Source organism: Sipha flava, unplaced genomic scaffold (assembly GCF_003268045.1).
Source record: "Sipha flava isolate LNK unplaced genomic scaffold, YSA_version1 1_pilon_pilon, whole genome shotgun sequence".
NCBI classification, from domain to species: Eukaryota; Metazoa; Arthropoda; class Insecta; order Hemiptera; family Aphididae; genus Sipha; species Sipha flava.
This window is the reverse complement of record NW_020272783.1, coordinates 5,574,423-5,601,567: the sequence shown is the minus strand read 5'-3', so window position 1 is coordinate 5,601,567 and position 27,145 is coordinate 5,574,423. Positions and strand designations below refer to the sequence as shown.

At 26.1% G+C, this 27,145-nt stretch overlaps 2 protein-coding genes across 7 annotated transcripts in view; both read right to left on the bottom strand.

The window, feature by feature from the left end:
• LOC112682090 (FERM, ARHGEF and pleckstrin domain-containing protein 2-like) overlaps positions 1-27,145 on the bottom strand; it is a 34,319-nt gene that overhangs the window by 6,226 nt on the left and 948 nt on the right. For 4 of the 6 annotated variants that reach the window (XM_025552562.1, XM_025552563.1, XM_025552565.1 and 1 more), the window contains exons 2-13: positions 11,522-11,879; positions 11,359-11,460; positions 11,069-11,291; positions 10,870-10,993; positions 10,714-10,801; positions 10,221-10,376; positions 9,966-10,126; positions 9,825-9,899; positions 8,987-9,075; positions 7,675-7,851; positions 1,615-1,768; positions 1,464-1,554 (exon numbers count right to left, since the gene is read on the bottom strand). In XM_025552562.1, the coding sequence (XP_025408347.1) occupies positions 1,464-1,554; positions 1,615-1,768; positions 7,675-7,851; positions 8,987-9,075; positions 9,825-9,899; positions 9,966-10,126; positions 10,221-10,376; positions 10,714-10,801; positions 10,870-10,993; positions 11,069-11,291; positions 11,359-11,460; positions 11,522-11,716 (1,635 nt within the window). In that variant the 5' untranslated portion in view covers positions 11,717-11,879. Of the gene's footprint in view, positions 1-1,463; positions 1,555-1,614; positions 1,769-7,674; positions 7,852-8,986; positions 9,076-9,824; positions 9,900-9,965; positions 10,127-10,220; positions 10,377-10,713; positions 10,802-10,869; positions 10,994-11,068; positions 11,292-11,358; positions 11,461-11,521; positions 11,880-15,161; positions 15,264-27,145 lie in introns of those variants that run through there. The other 2 variants (XM_025552561.1, XM_025552566.1) reach the window with 2 other exon arrangements.
• Positions 3,537-7,668, bottom strand: LOC112682088. The gene has a single exon (XM_025552559.1). The coding sequence runs from the start codon at positions 7,640-7,642 to the stop codon at positions 3,785-3,787; it is 3,858 nt and encodes a 1,285-aa protein (XP_025408344.1). The 5' UTR covers positions 7,643-7,668; the 3' UTR covers positions 3,537-3,784.

Here is a 27,145-nt window from a genome sequence, read left to right as displayed (position 1 = left end):
TCCAGCTTTTGTTTTTCAAAAGAACACAATTTAGTTTACCAGAAATAGTAGTTGCAATATCTACATTAGCTTCATTTAACTTCTTTTCTGCATCTAAGTCAATATTTATACACTTTGTCAACAATCCAACTATTTGCAGATCGATAATCTATACGTTTAACAAATTTAACAATCAAACCGAAAACAATAATCCAGTAGGTACAACAATTTAGTCCATATTCCAGATTTTCAAATTTATTATTAATTAAATAATACATTTTTTTATTACTATAATATAATAAACATATATAATCCAAAAGATATGGAGAAAATCAAAAATAATAGTCCAACTAAAATCTGGTAAAGAGGAAACGAACCCAAAGAACTACCGACCGATCTCACTACTGTGCCACACATATAAAATATATGAAAGAATGCTGCTCAACCGACTTATGCCAATAGTAGACAAAGAATTAATCATAGAATAATCTGGTTTCAAAAATAAACAAATTATGATTGTGGTGTTCGTAAACTTGTCGGCAGCATATAATACTGTAAACCATAGCATTATGTTAACCAAACTATATGAAATGACACATGACTATAACTTTGTAAAAATAATTAAAACCCTACTTAGTAACCGTCGGTTCTTTGTTACCCCAGATGGAAAAAATAGTCGATGGAGAAACTCAAAAAACAGTCTCCCGGAATAGTAATAGGGAAGTGTACTTGCACCGACATTCTTCAATATATATATGAACGATTAGCCAATTTCAAACAATACAAATATCAAACATTATATATACGCAGATGACTCGGCAATTGCAGAACAAGACAATATCTTCAAGACCATTGAGAGGAAACTATCAATCACAGTTGCCAAAATGGACAAATATTTTGAAGTTAACTCCCTACGTTAGACTAGAAAACTCATCAGCTTTATGTGAGTGCGGCGAGGAACAGACAATGGATCACTTATTGGAATGCTATGAATGCCTAATTACCTGCAGTGAAAAGGACCTCATGATAGCCAACCAGAGGGCAATAGACATGGCCAAGTACTGGTTAAACTTTACTTAACAAATTTTGATAGCGGAAGCTCAAATTACCAAAGAAGTTACAAATAAACAGTCTATTTATTACACTATAGTCCGTTCATACCTTTAATATTATAGTTTTATTTGTTTTATTTTACCTATTCTTTAATTTTTTACAGTAAGTTCTATTTTATGTTAATCTATTGTGTTCCAGTTTAATGCAGCCTAACACAATATAAATAAATAAATAAATAATCATAAAAAATTCTATAGCTGGAATAATTGAAAAAGCAATAAAAAAGTAAAAATTAATTGGTTTATTTGGAAACAGAAAGATGTGAAACAAGTTTATATTTAAAAATTATAGTTCTATCTCATATATAAAAAAAGAAGCATTTACTTTAAATCCAAGCTCTATACATCAATATTATATGAATCAACACTTACTTTACGTTTTGTATCAGTGACTTCAAGACTTCTCAATAAAGTTTCATCTTTGGAGTTAACAATGGTACTAATGTTGCTATAATGATCGTTACTAAAATATTGAAGTTAATTTTTAGAAAAGAAAAAAGTGCTTTTATATATTACATTTTACCTTATATTTCCTAAAGATCCATTTGTTATATGATTTTTTGGAGTAGATGATGCCACTGTCACTACACCATTTTCTTTAACTGATGTGGTAGATAATGTTGGAGTCAATCCATTCACCTTCTTGAATGGAGAGTCTACTTCTTCAGGAGTATCACCTTAAATTTAAAAATATTTAATGATTAAAATATTTGATACTTATCACATAATATAATAAAATGAATATACCATGCGTAAGATAATTCGCAAAAAAAAAAAGTAATAATAAAAAGATATTATAGTTTAATAATAACCAATAATAAGTGCAATTTTATGAAATTAAAATAGGGATAGGTTTATGATTATAAATAAACAATTTTTAAAAATTTGAGTCAATAACAATGTATGCTGCAAAATAAAAATAATGTGTATGAAAAATAATAATAAAATCAGAAGCAATTTGATGATACATTGATGAATATGAATAAACTAATAGGGTTTAACATCAAATGTATAATTATTTATGTGTTAAAATAACTCACTTAAACTCCATCAGACAAAACAGGATAATAGCATAATTGAATGATTTAATAGACATTCAGTATATAAAAGATACATGGAAATTATTAAAAATCTTAAGACATATATTTATTTTAAGTTCTTTTATTAGTTATTATATTTTTATAGTTGTTTGTATTTACACAGAAAAATGGTACCTAGATATAATAAATATAATAAATTATTTATAAAAATTTACAAAATTAAAATCAAATATCTAAACACCTATTTAGTTATTCATAAAAAAAAAAAAAAAACAATTAGGTAAAGAAATTAATAGAATGAATCTTAACATGTAAATACAAACATTTTCAGGAAATTCAGTAATGTATACTTAAAAAAACAAACATAAAATATAAGAACATAGAAAAAGCTGTCACAAAAAATGTGAGCTTTTAACAACTATTAATTTAAAGTATTTAAATAAAATGAAATAACTATAAAATGAACATAGAAAGACGACATGTTATGACAGATCCTTAGTTAATGGCATAAAAGAGAGATAATGAATATTTGAGTTTTGAAAAATAATATTATTTATCTCAAAAAAAAAGGTTATAAAAGGTCATAAAAGGTGTATATTATGTATGAATTATTTATTAAGGAGGAAGACTGTTTAAAATTTATATTTTAATTTTATAATACATTTAAAAATTAATTAGATTTCCAAATATTAAAAATTGAAAAGTACTTGTTAGATTACATTTGAGTTTTTAAACTCAAATGATATGTAACATATTCATTTATTTCTCTTTTAAATCAACAGCAATACAACCTTAGTTCCATCATATCATTCATATTTCTCAGTATTATACATTGGAAATCAATTCTAATTTGTAATAATATTCAATATCAGTCTATTATATTTAATAATAATTAATTATACATAAATATTTAACTTTGTATTATATTATTATTGAATGATACATTAAAGTCTAATAATTGTAAATTATCACTGATAATGTGGCACATTCAATTTTAGGTACAAAAGTGGTTATTTTTATTCGTGCAAAATAAAAATCTTTAAAATCAATATAGATGATTTAAAATGTATATAAATAAGGTTTTCAGTTTATGATCCAAGAAACATATAATAACAAATTATTAAAATTGTAATAAATAAACATTGAATGTCAAATATATTTTTAGTCATGTTTCAAGTTATAACTTAACTAATATTCATCAGACAATTCACTATCACAAAAATTAAATAATTTATCTCATTGTTTGTTTTTTTAAAACCAACCAAATACTGCAGTATTGAATACAAATACCAAAAATTCTTATCTTAAAAATATTATATTATTACGCCAAGATAAACATGGTTCAATTAAAATTATTAATAATTATTTTAATCAAAAAAAAAAAAACTAAATAATTTTACTATCACAACCATAAAAAACATATTTATAACATAAATATTAAAGAAAAAATTACTAATGTAGGTACCTTGTAAAATGCTAAACAAATTATCTAATAAAAATGTTGTCAACCTTAACTCTCTTAACACATTATTTGTTATACTACACCCTATTTGCCATTAATATTTAAAAATTGGTTCAAATAAACGTAATTATTAATTATTAAATAGAGGTTTAGGTGGAGGCTTATTTATATCTCTATAGTTGAAATTCGCACTATACTTTAGTTATTTGTATTACTTTAGGTTTTCTTTTTAAGGTATGAGTATAGCGTCTTCTTTTGGAAGCCCTAGGTATTGTATTTGGAACATTAGGTGGCTCTTGGGCTTCAAGAGATGACGATGAAGCATCACTAGGAGGACTACGAGTCAATGAGAAATAAGAATGACAACGAGCTCTAGTAGCTAAAGTTTTAGGTTTTGGTACAGTTGCATCTAATGATGCAGGACCATGTGGCATACGGCTCTTTTTAGTTTTCATACTTGTTTTAGGTAGTTCAAACATGTGTGCTGGTGGTCGGTAGAATTTGGATTCATCCGATTCTGTAAATGGGGAGTCATATTCATCTGAATCTTTATTCAAAAACTCTGGAGGTGGACAAACATTATCGTAATGGTGAAGAATTGTGGCATTGCTTGAAAATTCTGATGTAGATATCCCAGCTGATGTATCATCACCAAACGATAGTCTAGGCTTGTTTGTAGATGGTGCTCGACGTAGTTCATCTTTTTCTTCTACAACATCATCATTATTAATTGTTTTAGCATCTTCATCATCATCAAAATGTTTTTGTTCAATAGGAGTCAGTTCTTCACTTTTAGGAGAAGGCCATTCTTCGATAGGTGAAGGTATATCAAACGCATATTCTACTGGTAATGGTGGCAAGTCTGGTAAACTATCCATCGCATCAGAACATAAACTTGGTTGGCAATCACTAGACAATATAGAATCATCCAAAGAAGCAGATTGAGTTGAATATTTTGTAGACAATTCATCATCAATCTCTGATTTTTCAGAAGTGCTCTGTTCACTTATTCTAGATAATGTTCTAGACATACCATAAACACCATACCCTATGAGATACATACCAGAATATGTAACATCTGGAGTAGGGGGTAAAGGGCTAGATGTGACATCTTCTTCATCAGCAATGTTTCCACTCAAGTCATCCATATGAGGTGGATCATCAAGGCTTGAACTACCAGAGCTTTCTAAAGAAAGCTTATGATGTCGTTTAGGCTCCAACTTAGGTGGAATTTCAATGCACCCCAATTTATTAATCAATTCAGCATGATCAATTTCTTCTGTAAAAACATCCAAATTAGGTTCTGGTTCTTTTTCACAATTATCTTTTTTATCAGTAGTAGAATTATCTGCTTCAATTACTGTATCCTCGATAATTTCTGAAACACTCTGACCTGTTTTTTGAGTTGTTCGTTTTGTTTCATCTGAACTTTGTGAATCAAGTTCTTTAAATGGTATTTCCTCACTACTTCCAGAATCATCAACAGATACCCAATCATCATCAGTAGAACATTTATTACTATGTTTTTGAGTGACAGTATTAGTTGCACAAGTACTTACAGGCACAATAAATGTTTCATCTTCAAAGTCTTTGTGTTCATAATCAATAGTAGACGTCACATTTAGTTCTTCTGAATCCCAAACTTCAATTTCGAAATTTTTTAATTTTTTAAATGAGTCCAAACGTTCTTGTCGAGTACTTGAACGTCTTCTTTCAGGTGTTATACTTGGAGATAATGATATACTATCAGGATTATCTGATCCCACAACAACATCAATTAGATATGTAAGGCATTCTACAATAGTCTCATCAACTTTAATGTTCCACCATTTAATTGGCTTTTCTTCTAACTCTATATCATCTTCATTATCAACTGTATCGTCCTTACTAGAAAATGATGTAACCAAAGGAAGTTGATGAAGTGATACAACAGGTGAATCTAAAGATATAGCACGTCTTTGAGATTGAGATTGGCCAGGAACATTTGGAAATGCTGAACCCTCAGATAAACCTAATCTAGCAAATAGTACAGGAGACTTTTCTCGTTTTTGAGGTATTTTATCAGTTAATTTTTTTTTTGGTAGTTCAGCTAACGACTGATCAATTTTTGTATTATTAGTAATTACATCAAAATTTGTTATTCTTGAGGCTAATGATTGAAATTTATTTATTTTATTAGTTTTAGATTCTGAATTTGTAGGTTGAGGTGCAATATTTGGATGTGAAGACATCATACAAGACAATGCACTTTTTAATTTCAATTTAGTTTCATTAAAATTATTACTAATAGGAACAACTTGCTCTTCGTCTTTTCCAGTGCTACTAGTTTCAACTTTTTTTGGTTTGATATTCTGAGTTATTTCAGAATATGTAATTTTAGAGTTATTTACAGAGTTTGACACAATATCTGGAAGGGCACTATATTCCATAGGTATATTATTGTCATTTGTTATATTATTATCATCACTAATTACAACATTAGGAACTACATGGTTGGAATTTGAAGACAAAGCAGTAGCAATTTTTATTTTAACAGCAGACGACTTAAAAATGTTTTCTTTTTTAGGGCTATTTGAAATACATCTTTCAGGTGATAAACCAGGAGAACTCGAAGCAACTGATGTAGAAGCTGATCCTAAACTTTTGTTATCTTTACTAACAACAGAATCCTTTCTTATTTTTTTAGCTTTTCCCCCTCGATATTCTACAATTTTTACGTCTTCAGGTTTAATGTCTTCCTCAGGGTTAATTTGTATTACTTCAACTTCTTTTTTTAATCCAGTATCTGCACTTCGAGGTTGGTAATACATTTTTTTGCCTTTATTAACAGGTACACTATCAGCACTATGACAAGACTTTAGTTTATGAACTTTATCATTTGTAGTTGTTTTAACATCAGATTCATTAAATGAAGTTGATTTGTACGCCATTTGAATAAGCTCTGAACTTTTACATGTTGTTACAACATTGTCATGATATTTATTTAATAAAAGTGTATCTAAATTAACAGGACTGTCATCTTCAACACTTACATAACTTGTAGATTGTGCTGATAATGATAAACCAGAATCTTGAGAATAATGATCGGAACCACATTTAATTGTTGACCATTTTACTGTATTCTCTTCATTAGATGAACCTTCAAATGTATGTCGTTTATGTAATATATAAGGGATATCTAATTCTAGTTTAACAGCACTTGGTTCAAAATTATCAAGGGGTGTCAAATCTATGGATTTTTGATGTAAAAGTTTATGAGGTTTATGTTTAGGAGCACTCATATATGAATCACTTTTGGTACGCTCTACAGGAACATGACTTGTTTCACTTTTATTTTCCAATGCATTAAATCGAATAGTATTATTTGTAAAAATTTGTTCTTTACTTCTAGAAGCCAACTCTTTTTTGCAAATTTCATTAAATTTATTAAACTCTATATCTCTATATTTAGGTTCTAAGTAACCTAATCGTTTTTCAATTTCTAAAGTATTTTCTTTATTATCATTTTCTACATAAAATATTTCATCTTCTTCGTCACTAACAGTAGTATCAAATATTTCTTTTTCAAGTAATTCATATGAATCTTGACTAATATCATCTTGATACATATCATCTGTATCAGGTACAATTCTAACACTACCCACTTTTTCAAGTTTACGATCACTACCACTTTCAGTTGATAAACTAGAAGTGGTACCAGGATAACTGCTTGAGAATATTTTAGTAATAGGGTGATCTAATGAACTATTTCGGTCAAATGAAGAATTAACTTCTTCATTTTCAACAAGAGGAGTTTCTCCAGAACAAGATCTAGGTGAAATGAAATCTTTACAGCTAGAGCTACGTTGCCAACTATAAAAGGTAGGGGTGGATTTGTCAATAAGTATTAAATCAGTCTGACTAGATTGACATTTAATATCTTTGTAAAAAGTTTCAGAATATCTAGATGATGCATATGATTTATCAGTGTCATAATCATCTTCATAGAAGTTGGACCTGATAACATTAACACGAGCACAAGGCCTAGTGCAAATGACGTTTGGGTACATAGTAATGTTGTTTACGGTGGAATGTTTCTGACCTGGATCGTTGACGCTGTACGAGTGCTGGGACGAAGTGATGGAAGTTATGTCCGAAGTTGTTGTCGTCACTGTCGTCGGATGTACAACTTGAGTAGTCAACACCTCTCCAGGCAACCCCTGGTGACGGACTACGTTCGGACTCAGAGAACCCGCTAGGCTCGTGGCTTCCGAATTTGCTAAAAAAAAAAGAAAGAAATGGATGAAAAATCAATTAATGGAATGAAAATAATTTATTATGAATAAAATTAAATATAAATAATACAAGGTATTATTTATTTTATATTGTTGGTTAATATATTTTATTGGTATGAAAAAAAAACCAATATGCATGCTATACATAGTCATAGAAATCATGCTTAGTTCTAGTAAATTTTAGTAATCAAGTAAATGGTATTTTAAACATAAATAAGCTTACATATGTATGTACATTGTATATTTAAGATTTAAAATTAACTAAAATTTAAGCAAAAAAATATTTAATAAAACATAGCTTGAACTGACAATTTATTTAATAAATACAATTAAGTAATAGTACGTAATAGTCAATAGAATGACATAATCTATAGAAAATTTAATTTCCAGGTAATGGTTTAAGGTAAAATAATTCATAAACGATAACCACAATTTCATTTTTTTTTTCAATAATAAAACTAAATTGATTAAATCAAAATATATAACTTTTTTTAAATTGAATTTTACCAACCTTCTTTATATTAAATAGTAGCATAAGTCATTGCAATTTTAAAAGTTAAATTTAAATTATGAGAAATACATATGTAATAATTAAGTTTTTAATTAACTCATGTAATATGTTCCATAATAAATACTAATATTCCATAAAATTCACTTTTTATTTTTCTTCATCATTTTTTTCCTCGCCTTTCTCCCAACTATTTGAGGTCGGCTACCTTTTTTCTAAACCTCCACTCGTCTCTAATTTTTACATCCCCTATACACACAACAACAGCTCTTATATTATTCTCAATAATATCCAACCATCTCTTTTTTGGTCTTCCTCTTCTTATTTTCCCTTCAAAATTTATTTTTATAATAACTCTTACTACATTTGTTTATAATTTGTCATCACATGCCCAAATCCATTTTCATTCATCTTGTCATATTTAATTTTTAAACATTTTTTTTTTTTCATTATTTCTCAAAATAATTTTTGCATGTAAAAATAAAAAAAGGTTTTAATTTAAAATTAGGTCAGGTTAGTTTAATGATTATGAAGTGGCTCCAATAACATAAAAAATTAGTCTTAAGTTAATATAATTTATGTTAATTAAAAATTAAATTGCAAAAACATACCAAGGGGTAATAAAGGATGTGCTGAATTACTGGAACCAACATTGGATATAGTAGAATGCGACAATCCAGTATGCCGAAATGATTGAGACCTGTTGGCAGAAACAGGGCAAATGGTGTAAAGAAACACTATTTTTCCAATGAAAGCGACCCTTTATGTTATTTTAACACACCATCAGAAACTTCTTAATTTATGTAAATGTAAATTAAGTACTTGGAACATCTCAAAGAAAAACAATTTAAATTAGTACAGCATATCACATGCATGTTGTAATATTTATTTCACAATAATATTTAGGTTTACTAATTATTGATTATTAAGATATAAACTACTACTGAGTAAAAAATGAAATGGTACATAATTGAGTTTGAATAATGTTAACTTATACATATCACTATAAAATCGTAATGATTTGAAATTGAAACTCGCAAAGAATGCCAAATGATAAGTATAAATAATTACTTCACTCAACTAATACATATACATATAATAAAACTAATAAGCTCAATTAAAATATGAACAATTAAAATATCAAGTCCTATATTGTTTTATATAAACTACAAAATATCAGTAACTGACACTTATGTTTCTGATGTGTTTGAATTTGGAGCCACTTTCATTGATAAAAATGTGAAAAATAAACAAAAATTCATTCTCAATAACATCTATATTTGTCGCATGCTAAGAATCATAATCAAGCTATTCTTGTATTTGTGTTTACTACAGAAAAATAAGTAAATAAAAAGTTAAAACTTGACTTTTTTCATCAGAAAAATTTTTTTTAAGTTTAATTTTATATTTATTTATCATTTACAATATAAGAACTATAAATGGACTTACCTTTGGAATGTTTGTCGTTTAACAAAATTTTCCCTAACAAATTCCACCATTTGTTTTTGAGTTTTACCGCTATATCTATAATATATAATTCATATATACATTTTTATATGCAAATACTGTCTATTTTTTATAAATATTTACCTGAATGATGATCCTCGACTAAGGACCTTAGTTCTTTGTCGGGGTAAACGTTTAACAGTAAAACATCTAAAAAACCCATGATTTTCTACACATTTTTTCCAAAAACTTTTACAGTCATTACGAGTTTCAAATATGAATTCTACTATGTCTTTAAAATAACCCTGTAATTATATTTATTATTAATTAATAACTATAGACTAATAATCTACAATTGCAATTTGTTACAATTTAACAATTTATAAAAAAATAACTTACATATCCCTCAGGATGTAGTTTGATAAGAAATTTTTTCCGCTTAAAGCTCAATTTTCTAATTTTGGCCCAAGAAAATGTATTAATTTTTGTAAAATTTTGAAAAACTAATACACCCATGTGTGCAACAGAAAGATTCAAAGGTACACCTTCTGGATCCTAATATACCAATAAAATTAAAAGTTATAAAATATTTCAAGAAATTAAAATATAGTAAAACCTATAAGGACAGCAACAAGTAGTTAAAAATTGTAGCACTTTTTTTATTATATACCTCTAATAAAACATATGGACACTAAAGACAAATTAATTTGAATAAACCTGTTCCAATAGTATGTTGATACAAAATTAAAAATTTTGATTTTCTTGTAATATCCACATCCAATATTAAGAAATAACAACTGAATTATAAAAGTATTTGTGTCAGAAAATAAAAACGTCCACATTAATAAGAATGATTTCAGTCTATAATAAGTGTCATTTTCACTGTATATACCTTTGCTGAATGCATTTTGATCCCATATAATTCACATCGACGTGCAGTTTCCAATAAGTTTAAATCTGCTTCTGCCGGTGATTGTCCACTAACAAAATTTATGTAAAACAATATTACTCATTTCATGAATTTTATATTATTTCAATCATAACTTACATATGTCTTTTATGACTTTCCATTATTCTAATTTCCATTTCTCTATCTTGGTGAGGGACAAATTTATGTGATGATAAGTAAGTATGATCTGGATAATCATCGGCTGAATAATCACCGCATTCAGCTATATTTAATACAAGTGATGAATTTTGATTTATATAATATATATATGATCATATACTAAATAATATAATTTTACCTTGTACAATATAAGAAGCCATTAAGGCAGCAGTATTATCATTACATTGCATATGCCCATGTGATAAATCTCGCTTAATTTGTAAACAAAACAGATATCTGGTGTATTCCTCTTCCAGTTGAGCAGGATCAGGTGTGTAGAACTTAACGCAAAACCTCATTAATGGTTCTACTAATGATAATCCTATTTGTTTGTTTAATGGCTTTTCTAAATCTAACCAATGCTGAAAAACATTATAAATAAACTAGATAAAAATACCATTAAGATAATTTATTAATATCAGTACTTACTTTAGTAGAACCTTCTTGATATTCAAGTCCAAAATAATCGGCTTCCAACAAATTTAGTTGCTTACATACTTGTTCAAATAAAACAGACCCGTCAGCTTTCGTCTGTAATACAGTATAGTATATTAAATTCATTATTTGAGAGAAACTGAATTTCTTATCAAACCTGCACTTGAAAAAGCGTGATTGAATCATCCAACATTTGGACACGAACATTGAGCATTTTCACTCCCCTCCTAGGAGTTGTAGGTGGCGTTTTAGAACCCGATACACCAGGAGTAGATTGTGAATGTGGTATTTTATTCAAGGAATTCCCCAGAGAATTTGAGGTGAGCGTTTGGTCTTTTTCCACTGGAGACATTTTAATTTTTATTTTAAAATGAATTTAAAAGAAACAAAAATTAAAATAATTCACGAAACATAAATTTTTTATTTGATTCAAATCATGTTTTCCGATCAATGTTGATTGGTTTTATAAGATCGATAGAATAAGTTCTACAACGATAACGCCAATGGAATTCCATCTGAAATCAAAAATATATTTCATTGAAATTTATTTTATAAAACTAAATTAAAATAAATATTTTAAGTGTATATCAACAAATGAATACATCACTATTATGAGAAAAGTGATGATACTTTTTACGAATCTATATCTAATAATCTAGAAAGAAAAGGATAGATATCAGATTACTTGTATTAGTACTTATATTTATATTAGCCAACATACAAAACGAAAGTGGGTATATACAAGTGTATGACAACAACGACGAGTGTTGTGACCTTAAATAATTAAACGTCATCGAATTCAGTTGAACTATTAAATAAAAAAGGTCTTGCATACAATTTCACGTTTCACTATTCAATGGACTGCATAGCGAAGCTAAACTGTTTAAATTAATGTGCCATCAATTGAATATCATAAATAAACATAAAAATGTATATACTTATACCTATACATAAGCAATATTACTTTGCTCCCATTTATATAAAAAGCGACCACGCATCGCAAACATAATTAAATAACAATTTTTATTAGTTCAACCATGTTTGTTTTGTTTACACATAATTTTTAATTCAGTAGAAACACAAATACAAAAAATATTGAGGCCAATTGTGCCTTGTAGTGATCAAAGTATAATCTACGGTTAATAATTGCCAAAATGGTAATTGAATCACTTGTTAGTTGATTTTTAGAGAATTTCAATTATCCATTTATACATTTTTTTTTCCTTATACATACTTATAATAACACGAATTTAAGCATCCATAATTACAACCATACAAATTACAATCATAGATTAAATTCCAACACTAAAAATATTGCAACTAACGAAACGATAACTCAACAAAGGGCAAAATAAATTATAATTTTAGAGTTAAATATAGAAAATATAAAAGCATTTTTTATGATATACATTAGAACAGAGGTTTTCAATCTTTTTATATTCGCGTACCTTCTGACTTTAATTTTAAAATTTGTTTAGTGTCTCAAATGCTGAGAATGATTCTTGGATACTTGAAAAATAAGTAAATCCAACTTTATTACGAAAGCATTAACTTTTTCACTAGCATAAAATATGTTTGTGTTTGAGGCTTGAAGACTCATATTTAGAACATTAAAACAGTCAAATATGTCAGCCATTTACGCTAATCTTGACAGCTATTCGTCATCGCAAAACAATTTGAACTTTTCTTCATCAATATCAGTCAAAAATAATAAAACTTTTTAAATAAAGGAAGATTTCTTTCACGTACCACCTTTGAGCTTTACATGTACTATAAATGGTACGCGTATCACAGGTCGAGAAACGCTGCATTAGAACATAACATTATCGACCATGTATAAATATTTGACAATAATGTTTAAAAATTAAATTAAAGGGTTAGGCTCGATCATGCACCTCAAAAAGCTACATCCAATAAGAACTAAACTTAATCGTATTCCAGTCTTGAATAATAAAAAAACAAAACATTTTATATATTAACATTATACCAAATATTTAAATATGAAATAAATTGTATTTATACACGTCATTTTATGACATTTTAAGCTATTAAAAATCTAAAGCAAATAAGAATTTATTTTTATCTAATCATGTTTTACGTATATTTAATAAATAAAATGAACTCTTATTAGCTGTATTTTCAAATAATTTTAACGCCATACCAAACATAAAATAAATGTCTTTAATTTTTATACAAGAACATAATTCAAAATGATAATTAAGTTGCATATTATATTGTTAAATTTGTGTAAAGCTTCATTTAATCTTAGTTTGATTTATTTAAATATGTATATAACTTATAAATTTATTATATTGGTATATGTTTAAAACGACACAAGTGAAAAATTTAACTAACTAATGCAGAGTAATATCATTTTTATACTAATTTATCGTTTACTCATTTGCATTTTTAAAGAATTTCACTATATGCTAAAAATTACATTATACAAATAATAAAAATAAAAAATGTTTATTCTTTATATTATAAATAAAAATAAAAGATAAATACGCACATTAAGTACAATTGTGTCTAATTACAAAAGGACATATATAAATATAATATCAATGACTACGTATACTCGTACATATAAGTTAGAAGTACATTTCAATCCAAATTTCTTAACATAAATTTAACTCACTATAATAACGTTGTATAACATTGATATTTAAGCCTAACATTAAACTAGATTTCAAAAGAACTTCCTGAAAAATAAAAATTATAATAAAAATGAATATGCACTACGGAAAACATATTTCCAACATATGAATATATATATTTAAAATAGATTACTTTTAAAATTTTAATTTTAAATACATTTTAGTGTGTTTGGAACTTAAATAAACAATTTAATGAATGAAAATTTAGATCCTTACAGGATTATATACGAATATATTAAAGGGTAAACGGGTAAAAGGGCCACGTCTTTCATAAAAAAATTATAAATAATTAATGTAAATTACATAGTACTTCAGATCAAATGGTTAAGGGGCGAACTGTTTGGACATGAAAACAATTTTAAATTAACACTACTAATTAATCGAATTGAAATATTCAATATAATAGATCACGATTTAAATTCCATGCAATATCAAAATATGTTATCGTTTGCAATTAATAGCACATATTTTAATTATTTTGGTTGAATATCCGTCTTAACAGCTAAAATGAAACAAACTTGTACGAAGTCTATTCACATTATACCGGGCATTATACAGTTTATTCGCCGAGGCTATTATTGTATGTAATATGATATTCAACTACATACGTTGTTTCTAGTCTAACCCATTATAAAGCGATTCGATCCGTGCGCTAATTAGAGTGCATCTAGTGTGAAAGACATTTAAAATGAGAAAATTAATATTTCTTATTCATCATGCACTTTTTAACATAATTTTAAGACAAACGCCACGAACGTCATAAAAATTTACCACTCGTTATCGCAATTTTATTAATACACAAAGCGCGTATGTAAACAAGCACGATATCTCATTTGACTATTGGATGCAAGGAAACTGAAGAACCAACTAGGCATATAAGTAAACTAGATTTCAAAGATAATTGCTGCGGTGACTAGTATACTGTATACCGTGTAATGTTGAGTTGATGGTTGATGATGGTCGCGCGCGTTGATCGGTGTAATACACAATATTTTCTTAACGATTGTAACAACTGACTAATTATTAGCCTTTATTAGGGACAAATCAGGTACGCTAATATGAATACAAAACAGATACGGTATACAGAAGTCTATTCCAGATTTGGGTGTGGAATCTAGTCAATTCGATATATATACGTACTCTATTCGTTTTTTTTACTCTTCTCCGTTGCACACCACCACCAAGTTCACTACGAACGATGACAATCGCGTACTTCCTCCCCACGGGTCTACTACGATATAAATGAATATTGCCTGTAAAAGGAAACGTCCGGTGGAATAATGTGGCGCACGTGTGTGCGTGCGTACGTGCACGCGCGCGCACTACAGTCATCCGTACATCATTGGTCACAGTGACTACGATTCTGTTTTCATCTTCATATGATGTTCGTGGACTAGTGTGTAGTTCACAGTCACCGACATCCGACGACGTCAACGCACATGCTCAGATGTTAATCCATCCCATCAACGATTACGACACCGCCGCTGCAAGGGAATGCAGTAAAGGAGTAAATACCATTACCCTCTTGTTCCATTATTCACTCAACGAATACAGAACGCTCAAAATTCCGTTTAAATAATCTTTAAACCAAGAAACCATTGCTTTCACCAATTGATATGCGATAAAGCCGCCAGTGTTACATGGAAAAAAAAAATTAATTCGTCCCATATAAACTTCATTTTGAGCACGGAAGTATAAGAAATAAAAAATAAGTTATAGATACCACGATCCATTATAATGGTTGCAAAATAATGGTTTCTTAATAGTTAATGAATTAATATACTGTTAAAAACCCCATAAATATATATGTGTGACGATTAACGGTCAATGAATCACTGAAAACTATAAATAACACGATCAATAAAAACCATGATTTCAAATACTAATTATTTCTCCATATACGATTCAAAATTTAATTCTGTGAAAAGTATAAAGAATAATACTGAAAACGTAACATTATCATCACTCTGTATATTTCGTAAAACTGATTCAGTATACCGCTACTGAAACATGGCGTCTATAGTGTTATATACCATTATAATGATAGTAGTCGGTGTATGCACTCACTCACACAGTCATTGCCTTACACGTCCGGTCACAGGAAATGTGGCATGTTTTTATATTATGTAGAATATATAATATTATTTCATTTACCTAAACCGACAACTCTCAAAAATTACCAAAAAATATAACAAGCAAATAAGAAAATATTTTTATTGATTTCAATCAGAAATGAAAAGGTTTTAAATCAAAAACTTAATATTTATAAATGTGTGCCCAAGTTATTCATGAAATTACAAAATTCATCTAAGAATGTATAGTCTTCGAATCAAAAATTACCTTAAATAATATAATTATAGATTATAATCTAAATAACTGTTATATTTAACGATAAATTAAAAATATATTTTATAACTTTGTACAAAGAAGATAAAACTATCAAAAAAATTTACGTTTCAACCTTAAAATGTAATTATAGTTCCTCTGTATATTGTTAATCAATTAATCTATGGGCGGTAACTTAAAATTAAATACAAAATACTTGAATATATTTAATTTCAAAACGTACGGTAAATTCGTTAAATTTCTTTGTACAATTTCTTAGACAATGGAAAATAACGAGGGAAATAAGTACAATAATTCATGCATTCGGAATTTCTTCAAAATTAATAAAATAATTGCCCAGAGAAAAAATATAAATGAAAAGAGCCATTATGACGTATTTAATTATTTTATAAATTATAATTAGGGCTGGGATTTTTTATAATGTCCCAACACGTAGGTCTGTAAGTAAAAAATGTGTTTTATGTGAAACTGATAAATTGAATGTAGTTTTTTTTCGCATTTTTTGACAAATTTAACTTTTAATGCATTTTAGAACATATTTCAAATTTTTAGAGCATTTCTCGGAATTTATTGATAAATTATTCAATAATAGGGTATTCGGATCACGGGTTTCACATCTGGTCGCTCAAAATTTGCTCGATTAGTATTGTAATCTACTAAATTGATAAACTACCAAATAACAAGTGTACTTTTATGTGTACCTAATTTATCAATAATAGAACAAAATTAAAACAATCGAAAGAATTTTTTTATACACAGGAGTCTAATGACGATTATAACAGCCAGTTAATTTAAATTAAATTAAATTAAATATACATTTTAAACAAATAGGTACATATTTAATTATTATTATGTGAAATAAATACATTTAAATATGTTTGATAACATGATATTTATATTTTTTATTATATTATTATTTTATTATATAATAATTTTTGAAGTATTTTTGGTATTTTTTACAGCATTAAAATCTCAACCCAAATAATAATACACTAATTATAATTATAATAACAATCACTTACAAAAAATATAATATAATTTAGTAATAATTTAATAATAAATAAATATAATAATAAATAAAATATAATGATATAATATTATAAGTAGTTTTTATTTTTATTAATATTAAATAATACATTGTATTTGTAATAAATGTGTTAAATGAGTTATATTATATTATGTGAATATGTTGTTTGATCATTACAATATGTTAAGGCAAAACCAATGCACTCGTAAAGAAGTACCTACATAAATAGTCAAAATGTTTTTTAGATTATAATTTAAAAACATAAATAAAATACATTTATGTCTATAATTAACTCAATAGTGATTACCCACCCATATTTTTATCCTATTACTAATGAAATTTCAGTAAGCAACAATTTTGGGTTAGACTATCATTAAGGCACACTGAATTAAAAAATAACATGTCCATTTCAAAATTAACTTATTTAAATGGAAATGTACGAATATCATTTGATATCTTCTATTTTAAATATTTTTATGACACCTTGTTGCCATATTGACTTGATATTTTTTTGCGAACGAGATATTTTAAATCTTTAATTATTAATTTTATAACTGAAATATCGACAGCGAAAACATTTACACATTTCAAGTACTCAAAAATAATTTCTCATTAGATTTGTTCAGTGGCGCAACCAGAATTTTATTAATTTTATTAAGGTGGGTGTTCGCCAGTGGTATAATGTATAATATAATACATACAGTTGTACAATTTCATTTTAAAGCTAATAAGAATTATAGAATTTAGAATCACAAATATTTATTATATTATCTTATTCAAACCTACCACGGTAATTATTTCTGTGTCTGGCATTCATTCGATAAACTGAAAATCATTACCAAAATGTATTTTTAGATATAAATCACATATTATTTTGGTAGTTACGTCAAATATAAAGACATTTTTTAAAGTTATAATAAATATTACAATTTTAATACTTTTTGTTTTTTTCCGAATTAACTTTTTTATGAAGTTTTAATTTTTTATTTTTATCCTACATCTTCATCCTACCATTTTCAAAATAATAATAATACTTCTGTTTTAAAATCTATAAGGTCCGTATCAAATCTGAGAATCAAATAAACAAGAAACTTTTATAAATCTGACAATATTAAATAACATTTAAAATTAAAAATCATATGTAACCTCCAGTTATATTGAATTGCCCAAATATTTGTATTATTTATTTTTGATTTTGAACAATATGAAGAATGCGAGAAAGAATGTATTGATTTTACAATAATTGTTTTTTCTGTTAGTAAATCAGCACTTAATGTTTCATATTAATATGCTTTAAGTTCGGGACCCATCTGGTTCTAAAAAATATCATTTTTGAATTTTACAAGGAATTATTAATTTTTTTTAAAAAATACAAAAATTATACTAGATTTAATCAATAAAGCGTTATCAAAAATTGTTATAATATAAGATATTCAGTTTAATAATTAAATATTATATACAAAGTTAACTAAAATATATTTATCTAAGTGTTAAAAATTAGAATATTTGGAATAATTAAATTATTATAAAGAAAAGTTTGAAAAACGGCATAAATGATCATTTTCATAAATGGAAACTATTCATTTTACAAAATACTGTATAAAGTACAGTTTTTGAAAAAAAAAAAATGTAAAGTAAATAACCACAACTTATTTTGAACTTATTATTATGACATAAGTTAATTTGAATATCGATACAAATAATTTAAATTTATAAGATAAGGGCCGTCATAGTTATTCATAGTCACCGGCCGCGACGATTACGCTATCTGGACAGAACTGTTCCAAGAGGAAAAATCACCACAACCCTTACCTAACTCAACGTGTTTCACATCACCCAATTAATAACCTAATCAAAAAGGTAAAAAAAAAAAAGATCATTCCATTACACATGAAGAAGAATATCCTCTCTTTCCGATGTCCACTACAAAAGATAAATTGATTTTCAATCAAAATACTTATTCAACTTCTATAAATTATCGTTGCTAACGAATGTACACAAAAAATAAGGTAAATGATTCGACGAAGGACAAGTACTTGTCTCAATATCTAAACGGATTAGGTTTTTTTTTATAGTAAATTTGTAGTTTTATACATTAAAACTTAATTTTGGATATATTCGTATTTATGTTCTATTTTAACAATAATTTTAAAGACATCTACAAAACCACTTAATTCTGGCTTATGGACAATAATAATTTAAAACGACCAATAAAATAAAACTATAACAACCCTGCTTAGAATTAATACACGATTGTAACGAATATTATTGACGATTTTTAATTAAGAAAACTTAAGCAATTATCTTAAACCAAGATGAGTATAAAAAAAATTATTCAACGTTATTTCAAATTTCTAAAAACTAATTTCAAAGCTCGAGTGTACAACATATTTTTAAACTATAAACTTCTAATAAAATCATTAATATAAAATTCTAAAATCTATTGTTTAACAATAGGATTTTATAATTTGATATAAACTATCATATAAGGCTAATATATATATATATATATATATATATATAAACTTATAATAACTGGGTTAAACAATTTTCAGTACCAAAATAAAAAAATTAATTTTTTAATATTTTAATAACAATTACAAAATATAAAATTAAGGTAGTAATGAAATATGAATGATATTGAGCTTATTTCTACAGATAACAACCATTTTTATTATAAAAAATAATGAACAGAACACTTATAATACATAAAATTAGTGTATTATTAAGAAATAATAGAAATGACGGGATTTTCGGTAATGTTCGATAAGTTAATTAATACTATATTTATAAATAACAATGTACAATATTTTTGATAATGATTAGAAATACCATCAATACCAGTAATTGACAAATACCGAAAACTGGTATTTCAATTTTAAATGTCACAATATAAAGTTCATAATATACTTGTTTCAATTCTTAGACAAACTTTTAACCTTAATCTTAAATAAAAATACATACATAAGCTATAACATTCATATAATCACAATTTAATCAATAATTTATACAACAATTTAAAATCATATTAACTTAAAATAAATTCTATTATTTTTATAATTTAATAATAATACAATTTTTATTTGCCACTAACTAATTATTTAATAAAAAGTAGTGTATTATTATTCAAAATCGAGAAAAATAACTTGTCAGTTTAAAAATATGTCCGAATTTTTCACCAAAGTTCGCAGACTACTAGAATTCAAAACATACTTATGTGCATATACAAATATAGTTGTAAATCGATCCGTCTGCTGTCTGCAAGTAAAACGTAAAAATGGGTCATTCTGAGCGAATTTAAAAACATTAAGAAAACAAATTGCATTTTTAAATAAAATACCAAATAATTTAATACTGATATTTCATTATTTGTTCATAAATATAATTACTATAAACTTAGGCATAAACACACTATGAGAGATGTGCCTATAGACTAGAGCATCATGATAAAATAAAATAATTTATTTGAAATTAAATAAAATTATATTTTTTTAAAATACCATTATTTTAAAATTTTAAAAATATTTATAACCCTCTCTTTTTAGCCTTGACTAGTTAAAAATGTTATATTTAGAATGTAATATTTTGAGAGATTACAGAATGAGGAGTATCCATAAGAAGCTTTAGAGTATTTCATGGAATAAAGGATTGATTTGTTTAGTTAGTGAGGATGAAGTGAAGACGATGAAAAAGAAAAGTGATAGAACCATATGGAGTGCCTATAGAGGTATGAAATATTTTAAGAAATGTAAGCAATAGATGGTTGAAAGATCTTTTCAATAAGATATTAATAGAGGGGAAAATTCCAAAAGATAGGAGAAAGAGTCTTATTGTACCAATATTTAAAGCCAAAAGACATACAAACATAAATACATACAGAAATGTGTGAACTATAGAGAAATAAAGCTGATGAGTCATAGTATGAAGATTTGAGAAAAGATTATTGAGAAGAGAATAAGAGGTGAGATGTCAATATCAAAAAATCAAAAAACCAGGAAAATCAACAATGGAGGCATTATTTTGTGTTAGACAACTAGTAGTAGATAAGTAAAGGAGAAATAATAAAAAACTAACCTTGGTTTTTATAGATTTATATAAGGCACATGACAGATTGTCAAGATAAGTTTTAAAGTCAGCCTTAATGAGAAGAGGTCCCAAAAATATATATAAATTTGATTCAGAATATGTATAAAGGCTCAAACATTAGTGCCAAGAGTTTGTGTGGAGTAACAGAAGATTTTAGCTTAAGAATTGATGTGCATTAGGGGTCAGCTCAAAGTCCTTCTTTATTCTATGTAGAAATGGATTAAGTTACAAAAGTGATGCAGGGTGAGATACTTATGATGTATGATGTTTGCTAATGATATTGTTTTGGTAGGAGAAAATCTGGAAGAAGTTAATAATAGGTTAGATGAGTGGAGGTTAGCCCTTGAAGGAAAGTAATTGAGAATTAGTAGAAATAAAACAGAGTATATAAAGCATAACTTGGGAAGAAGATACCAAGGGGATGAGGAGACCAATGATAATAAGTGGTGATGTGATAAGTGAAGTTCAGAACTATAAATATTTAGGATCATTTGTACAAAGGATGGAGAGTTTGATATTGATGTAAAACATAGGATTAAACGAGGTTGGATGAAATGGAGAGAAGTGTCAGGTGTTTTTTTTTTATATTATTTAATAAAAGAATTTTAATGAGGCTGAAAGGTAAATTTTACTAGATTTTAGTGAGACCAACTATGCTATATAGTTCGGAGTGTTAAGTGGTTGACATAAGATAAAACAAAGTATAAATGTTGTTAAAATGAGAAAGCTTAGATGAATGAGTGGAGTGACAAAAGATAGAATATGGAATAAATATGTGAGCAGTGGTATTGGTATAGCGTCAATAATAGACAGATGAAAGAAAATAGACTGAGATAGTTAGGGTATGTGATAAGGCAAGAGGAAATAAAAGTAATAAGAGTGGTTATAAAAATGAATGTTGAAGGAAAAATGAGTAAGAAGAAGACTAAAAATAAGATAGCTGGATACGATTGAGAATTATATGAGGGCTGTTGGTATGTGTGTAATGGGTGTAGAAAATTGAGAAGAGTGGAGGCTCAGGACAAAAGGGGCCGACCCCAAATAGTTGGGAAAAATAAAAGAAGTAGATTATTTATTAAACTTTTTTGCAATTCTTAACAATACATTATAAAAAACAAGAATTAAAACAATTTTTAAAAAAATACAATACCTAAATAGGTTACTTAAAAATTACCAAAATTTATTCAATTTAAAACATATTATGATGACAAAAATAATCAACAAAGAATTCCTTCGTGCTAATAATAAATACTTAACATATTAACATGAACAATTTAGTTTAAGCTAATAAATATTTATTATAATTTACAGCAGCTACCAATATAATTTTAAATTATCGAATGATTTTTTTTTTTTAAAAATCATAAAGAAATGTTAATAATCATACAACATGAATACTAGATATTTATAATAAGTACATATAAAATACATTAAAATAATGAATGTTTGTAAGCAACCTTTACTAGATTTTATTACTAATTAACCAATGTTAAAAAAAGTATTATAACCAATTATGATAATAAAGAATTAACTTCTTATTTTTTATGTAATAATAAACAATATTATCAAAATAATACACTGGAGTATAGATAAAAAATAACTAAATATTGTACATAACTTTATAACAATTTTTTATGAGCATGTAATAATGAATAATTGTAGAAGTGATCATTAATTATTAATAATTAAAATACCTAGGATGTTCAAAGTGGAATATGAGATATGTATAAATCAAAAATTTCAAGGTAACCACACAATGTGCCATGTAAAAATTTATGTAAAATACTAAAAATAATAAATTTATTATAATAAAAATAAAAATATATATAAAATCTAATAATTTTAAAAGATTTCCTCTTCAAAAATTATTAAATACTACATACAAAGTCCTTAAGTCATTAACTATTTATTACCCAACACTATGTATGCAATGTAAGCTAAATTTGAAAAAAATTCTTTGTTAACAATAACTTTGGACAATTGCAAGAGGAAATAACTGAAAAAAAAGTAAAAGAAATGTCTGAATCCACTTAGAGTATTGTCATAAATAATAATAAACATATAGAATGACTCAGGCAACATCTCGAAACTACTTAATCAGAACAGATTACAGCTGATGAAATACCTCTATTTATACTTTGATTCAAATTTGTCATACATAAATGTATTCAAGAGCTTTTATTTAAACGACATTAATTAGTTTGTTTTATTTTCATTAGTTTTTAAAAAAATCAGTCTTATAAATGTATAATTTTTTTCTCATTTAAATAATCATGATATAGAAGAATTATATTTTATGTACATTAGTTTGAATTATTTTAACTAAAAATATGGTAATAATAGAAAGTATAATAAAAACTATTATAATTTTTAGGTAAAAATAATGTTAAATGCAAACAGAAATAGAAATTTTAGTAATTAATATATTAATACTCTCTAAATGTACCTAAATTTAATATAATTATTTAGTTCCAGTTCATGACTAGAGTTTTTTTATGATACAAAAATACATCCAACCTAATAATAATATTGTAATTTTCCACATTTATTTAGTATCTATTAGAGCTTTTATAAGATTTTTTTTTACAAAATCTAGCAGTCCAAACAAAAAATCTAATTCAGTCATTAACTGACATTTTATAATTTTAGTGTAATAAAATCTTATCTAATTAATACCTATAGAATTGAAATAAAAATAACATTAGTTAGGTATTAACATAATTAATATTATAATACATTTAAAAAATCTAAAGCATCATTTTTGTCGCAGAGCAAATACTCCTTCTAATTTTTTCTTATGATCATCTACATCTTTTGATCATACTCTTACACTAAAATACAAATAACATTTATTTAAAAACTGACATCATTCTTATATTCAATAAATATATGGTAATTCATAGCAGATATTTTCTTTTGACTTTTTTGAATTGCATTACCAATTTAGTACTGTACAGATTATACAAATGAACCAATAATGCCTTGTAAAACATAATACATATAATTAGCATATTAATTAACAGAAATCAAATTTTAAAAAACTATATTTCCTAAACAATGTATTATTTTCATAAATGATTTGGTAACTTTAAAGACCAAATTAAACTATTGCCTCAGTAACTATCAAAAAAATGTTGAGTCGAAATGGATAAAAAAAAAAAAAAAACAGCAATATTTAAGTTACAGAATCACAAGGAAGCCAACGGTAATTTTCGTTCCAATCTTCAAAACTACTATGGTGATAGTAATTATGTATACATATATATATATATACAACTAAGGCACTTGCATTCTAAATTTCCTATGATCAAATTGCAACTTGCTCAGAAGAGAATTAAAAAATTATCAGTCTTCTTTTCCTTCTTGTAATCCTACAAGAATTTTCGTTAGTAAAATATAACTTCTTTAAATTGGTACATTTCTATTAAATTTCATTAGATCTTAGAAGGTTAGCAAATTAAAGTTATATTGAAGAAAATATCAAAATACTCCACCAATTTTAAAAAAATTTATCAACTACCTATTTTCTCTAACCTAACTTTTTTTTTTAACCAACTAAATAATTTTAAATAATTCAATTTTTATCAATTATTTAGATATCAATGTTAGGTTGGAGAGTGTACAAGTATGAAGTAGGTACCTAAATAATTGTAATTTGTAATGTATAAATTTGTATAGATGTAACACCCATCTAAATCAATGAATTCCTTAGTTATTATTATACCTATTCGTGATTACTGAATTGAATATGTTATGATAATTATTTAACAGGAAATATTTGAATTCTTTATTCTTTGGTACGTTTTATAAATAGGTACCTATAGATAAATAGTAACACAATAAAATTGAAATAAATCTACTTTTTCGTACACAAGCTGTTTTATATTTTTTTTTACCAATTTCATTAAACAATAAATTAAAAATCAATGTAGCTACATCATAATAGGGGATCAGAGTATTCACTATGCTATTTTAAACTTTGGTTTTAATTAAGTATCTATATATTTTCCTATATTTATAACTAATTTATAAAAGAAATGTTAAGGATCTGCAAATAATATTACCATTTTTATCTAATCTATCAAAATTAGCTTATGTATATCAATGATCATAAATGCTAATATTCAACATATAATATAATATTGTTACTAAAACATTATTTTTATTGTTTTTTTTTTTTTTTTTTATCAAATTAAATCTAAATAAAACTATAATCTAATAGAATATCAAGCTGAAATATACAAAAACTTGATATAATATTTGAAGAAAAAATATACTTGTTATTGGAATACATAAAGATAATTTACATTCATTTATTTATGGTAAGAATATGTGCATATGCTTTTATTAAATTGATAAGAGAATTTTGAAAGTTTAAACTATTAACACACGTGTCGTATGCTATCTACCAACAAATTGTCGGTGTAGTATGCTATCTACCGTTATCTACCGTAATCCGTATTGATAGTATCAATATTATATTTCTATATATTTCAATATATTATATATATTTTTAATTCCTTTAAGAATTTTAAAGTTTTGTATCTTAGTATTTTAAAATTTAGTATGTTTGTAGATCCCCAGGTCAAATGTCGTAATTGTGTGTTTTTTTTAAACAGTTTCACAGTAAAATTCTGTTTCATAACAAAAAAATTATAGATCCACATACAGATGCTCAAACACACACTATTGAATGTTTATGTAAACACATGAATGTAAAGTATGGAATCAGAGCTCGTGGAGTGACCCATCTTCTTGAAAGACAATTGCAAGAAGAATGGTGGAGATCCGTCAATCGAAAAAATGTTTTTTACAAGATATAAAAAAAGATAAAAAAAATATGAACAACTGTTAACAGGCTATTTAAAATAGGACAACTGTGAACCAACAGGCATTGATATGTAGGCGTAGATTTTTGTAGATATGATTTTCTTGGTAAATAGCATACGACATGTGTGACAAACTATTTTATATAAGTCAAATACTTACCAAAAGCATTTTAACAATTCAATATTTTAACATTAAGTTGTAATGATGTTGATTCAAATTAAAATCAAATAGTCATATTACAATTTATATTGTTAATCTCAAAAGAAATTTATTTTTATATTTTTTATTTGTATTTACCGCCATATGCACAAAAAAAATAGAAATTGATGAAGAAGGTTCAATGCATAATATTAAGTTCCAAATGAATTATTAGAAAACCATCATGGAAAAACCTGTAGAATCTACACCTTTGTTAACATGTACATTGATCAAACATTTGAATATTAATTTAGTTTATTTCATACACATATAGGTAATTATAAAACTTTGACAACATGTGGATAATAAGACAATATATAAACAAGAATTAAACTCTATGATAGCGTTCAATACAAATCAGGTATAATGTATTTGTGCTTACAAGGTAAGCAGTAGGTAATACTAGTTTTATGGAAAATATAGAAACCAATTTCAACTGGTATCTAAATATTTTTAACATTTTAAGTTAGAAAAACTATATGTTATACAGATTAGTTTATAAATAAGCTAATCTATACAACATACAAAAGTGACTTCAAAAGCACTTTCAATTTAGAATATATTTGAACCCTCCCCCCCACAACAAAAGGGTTACACTGTTGTGCAATTCAAAAGTATTAAATCACAAAGCTTAAGT

Excerpts from the sequence above, each read along its gene's own strand:
- LOC112682088 (XM_025552559.1), bottom strand. The coding sequence starts at position 7,642 with ATGTACCCAAACGTCATTTGCACTAGGCCTTGTGCTCGTGTTAATGTT.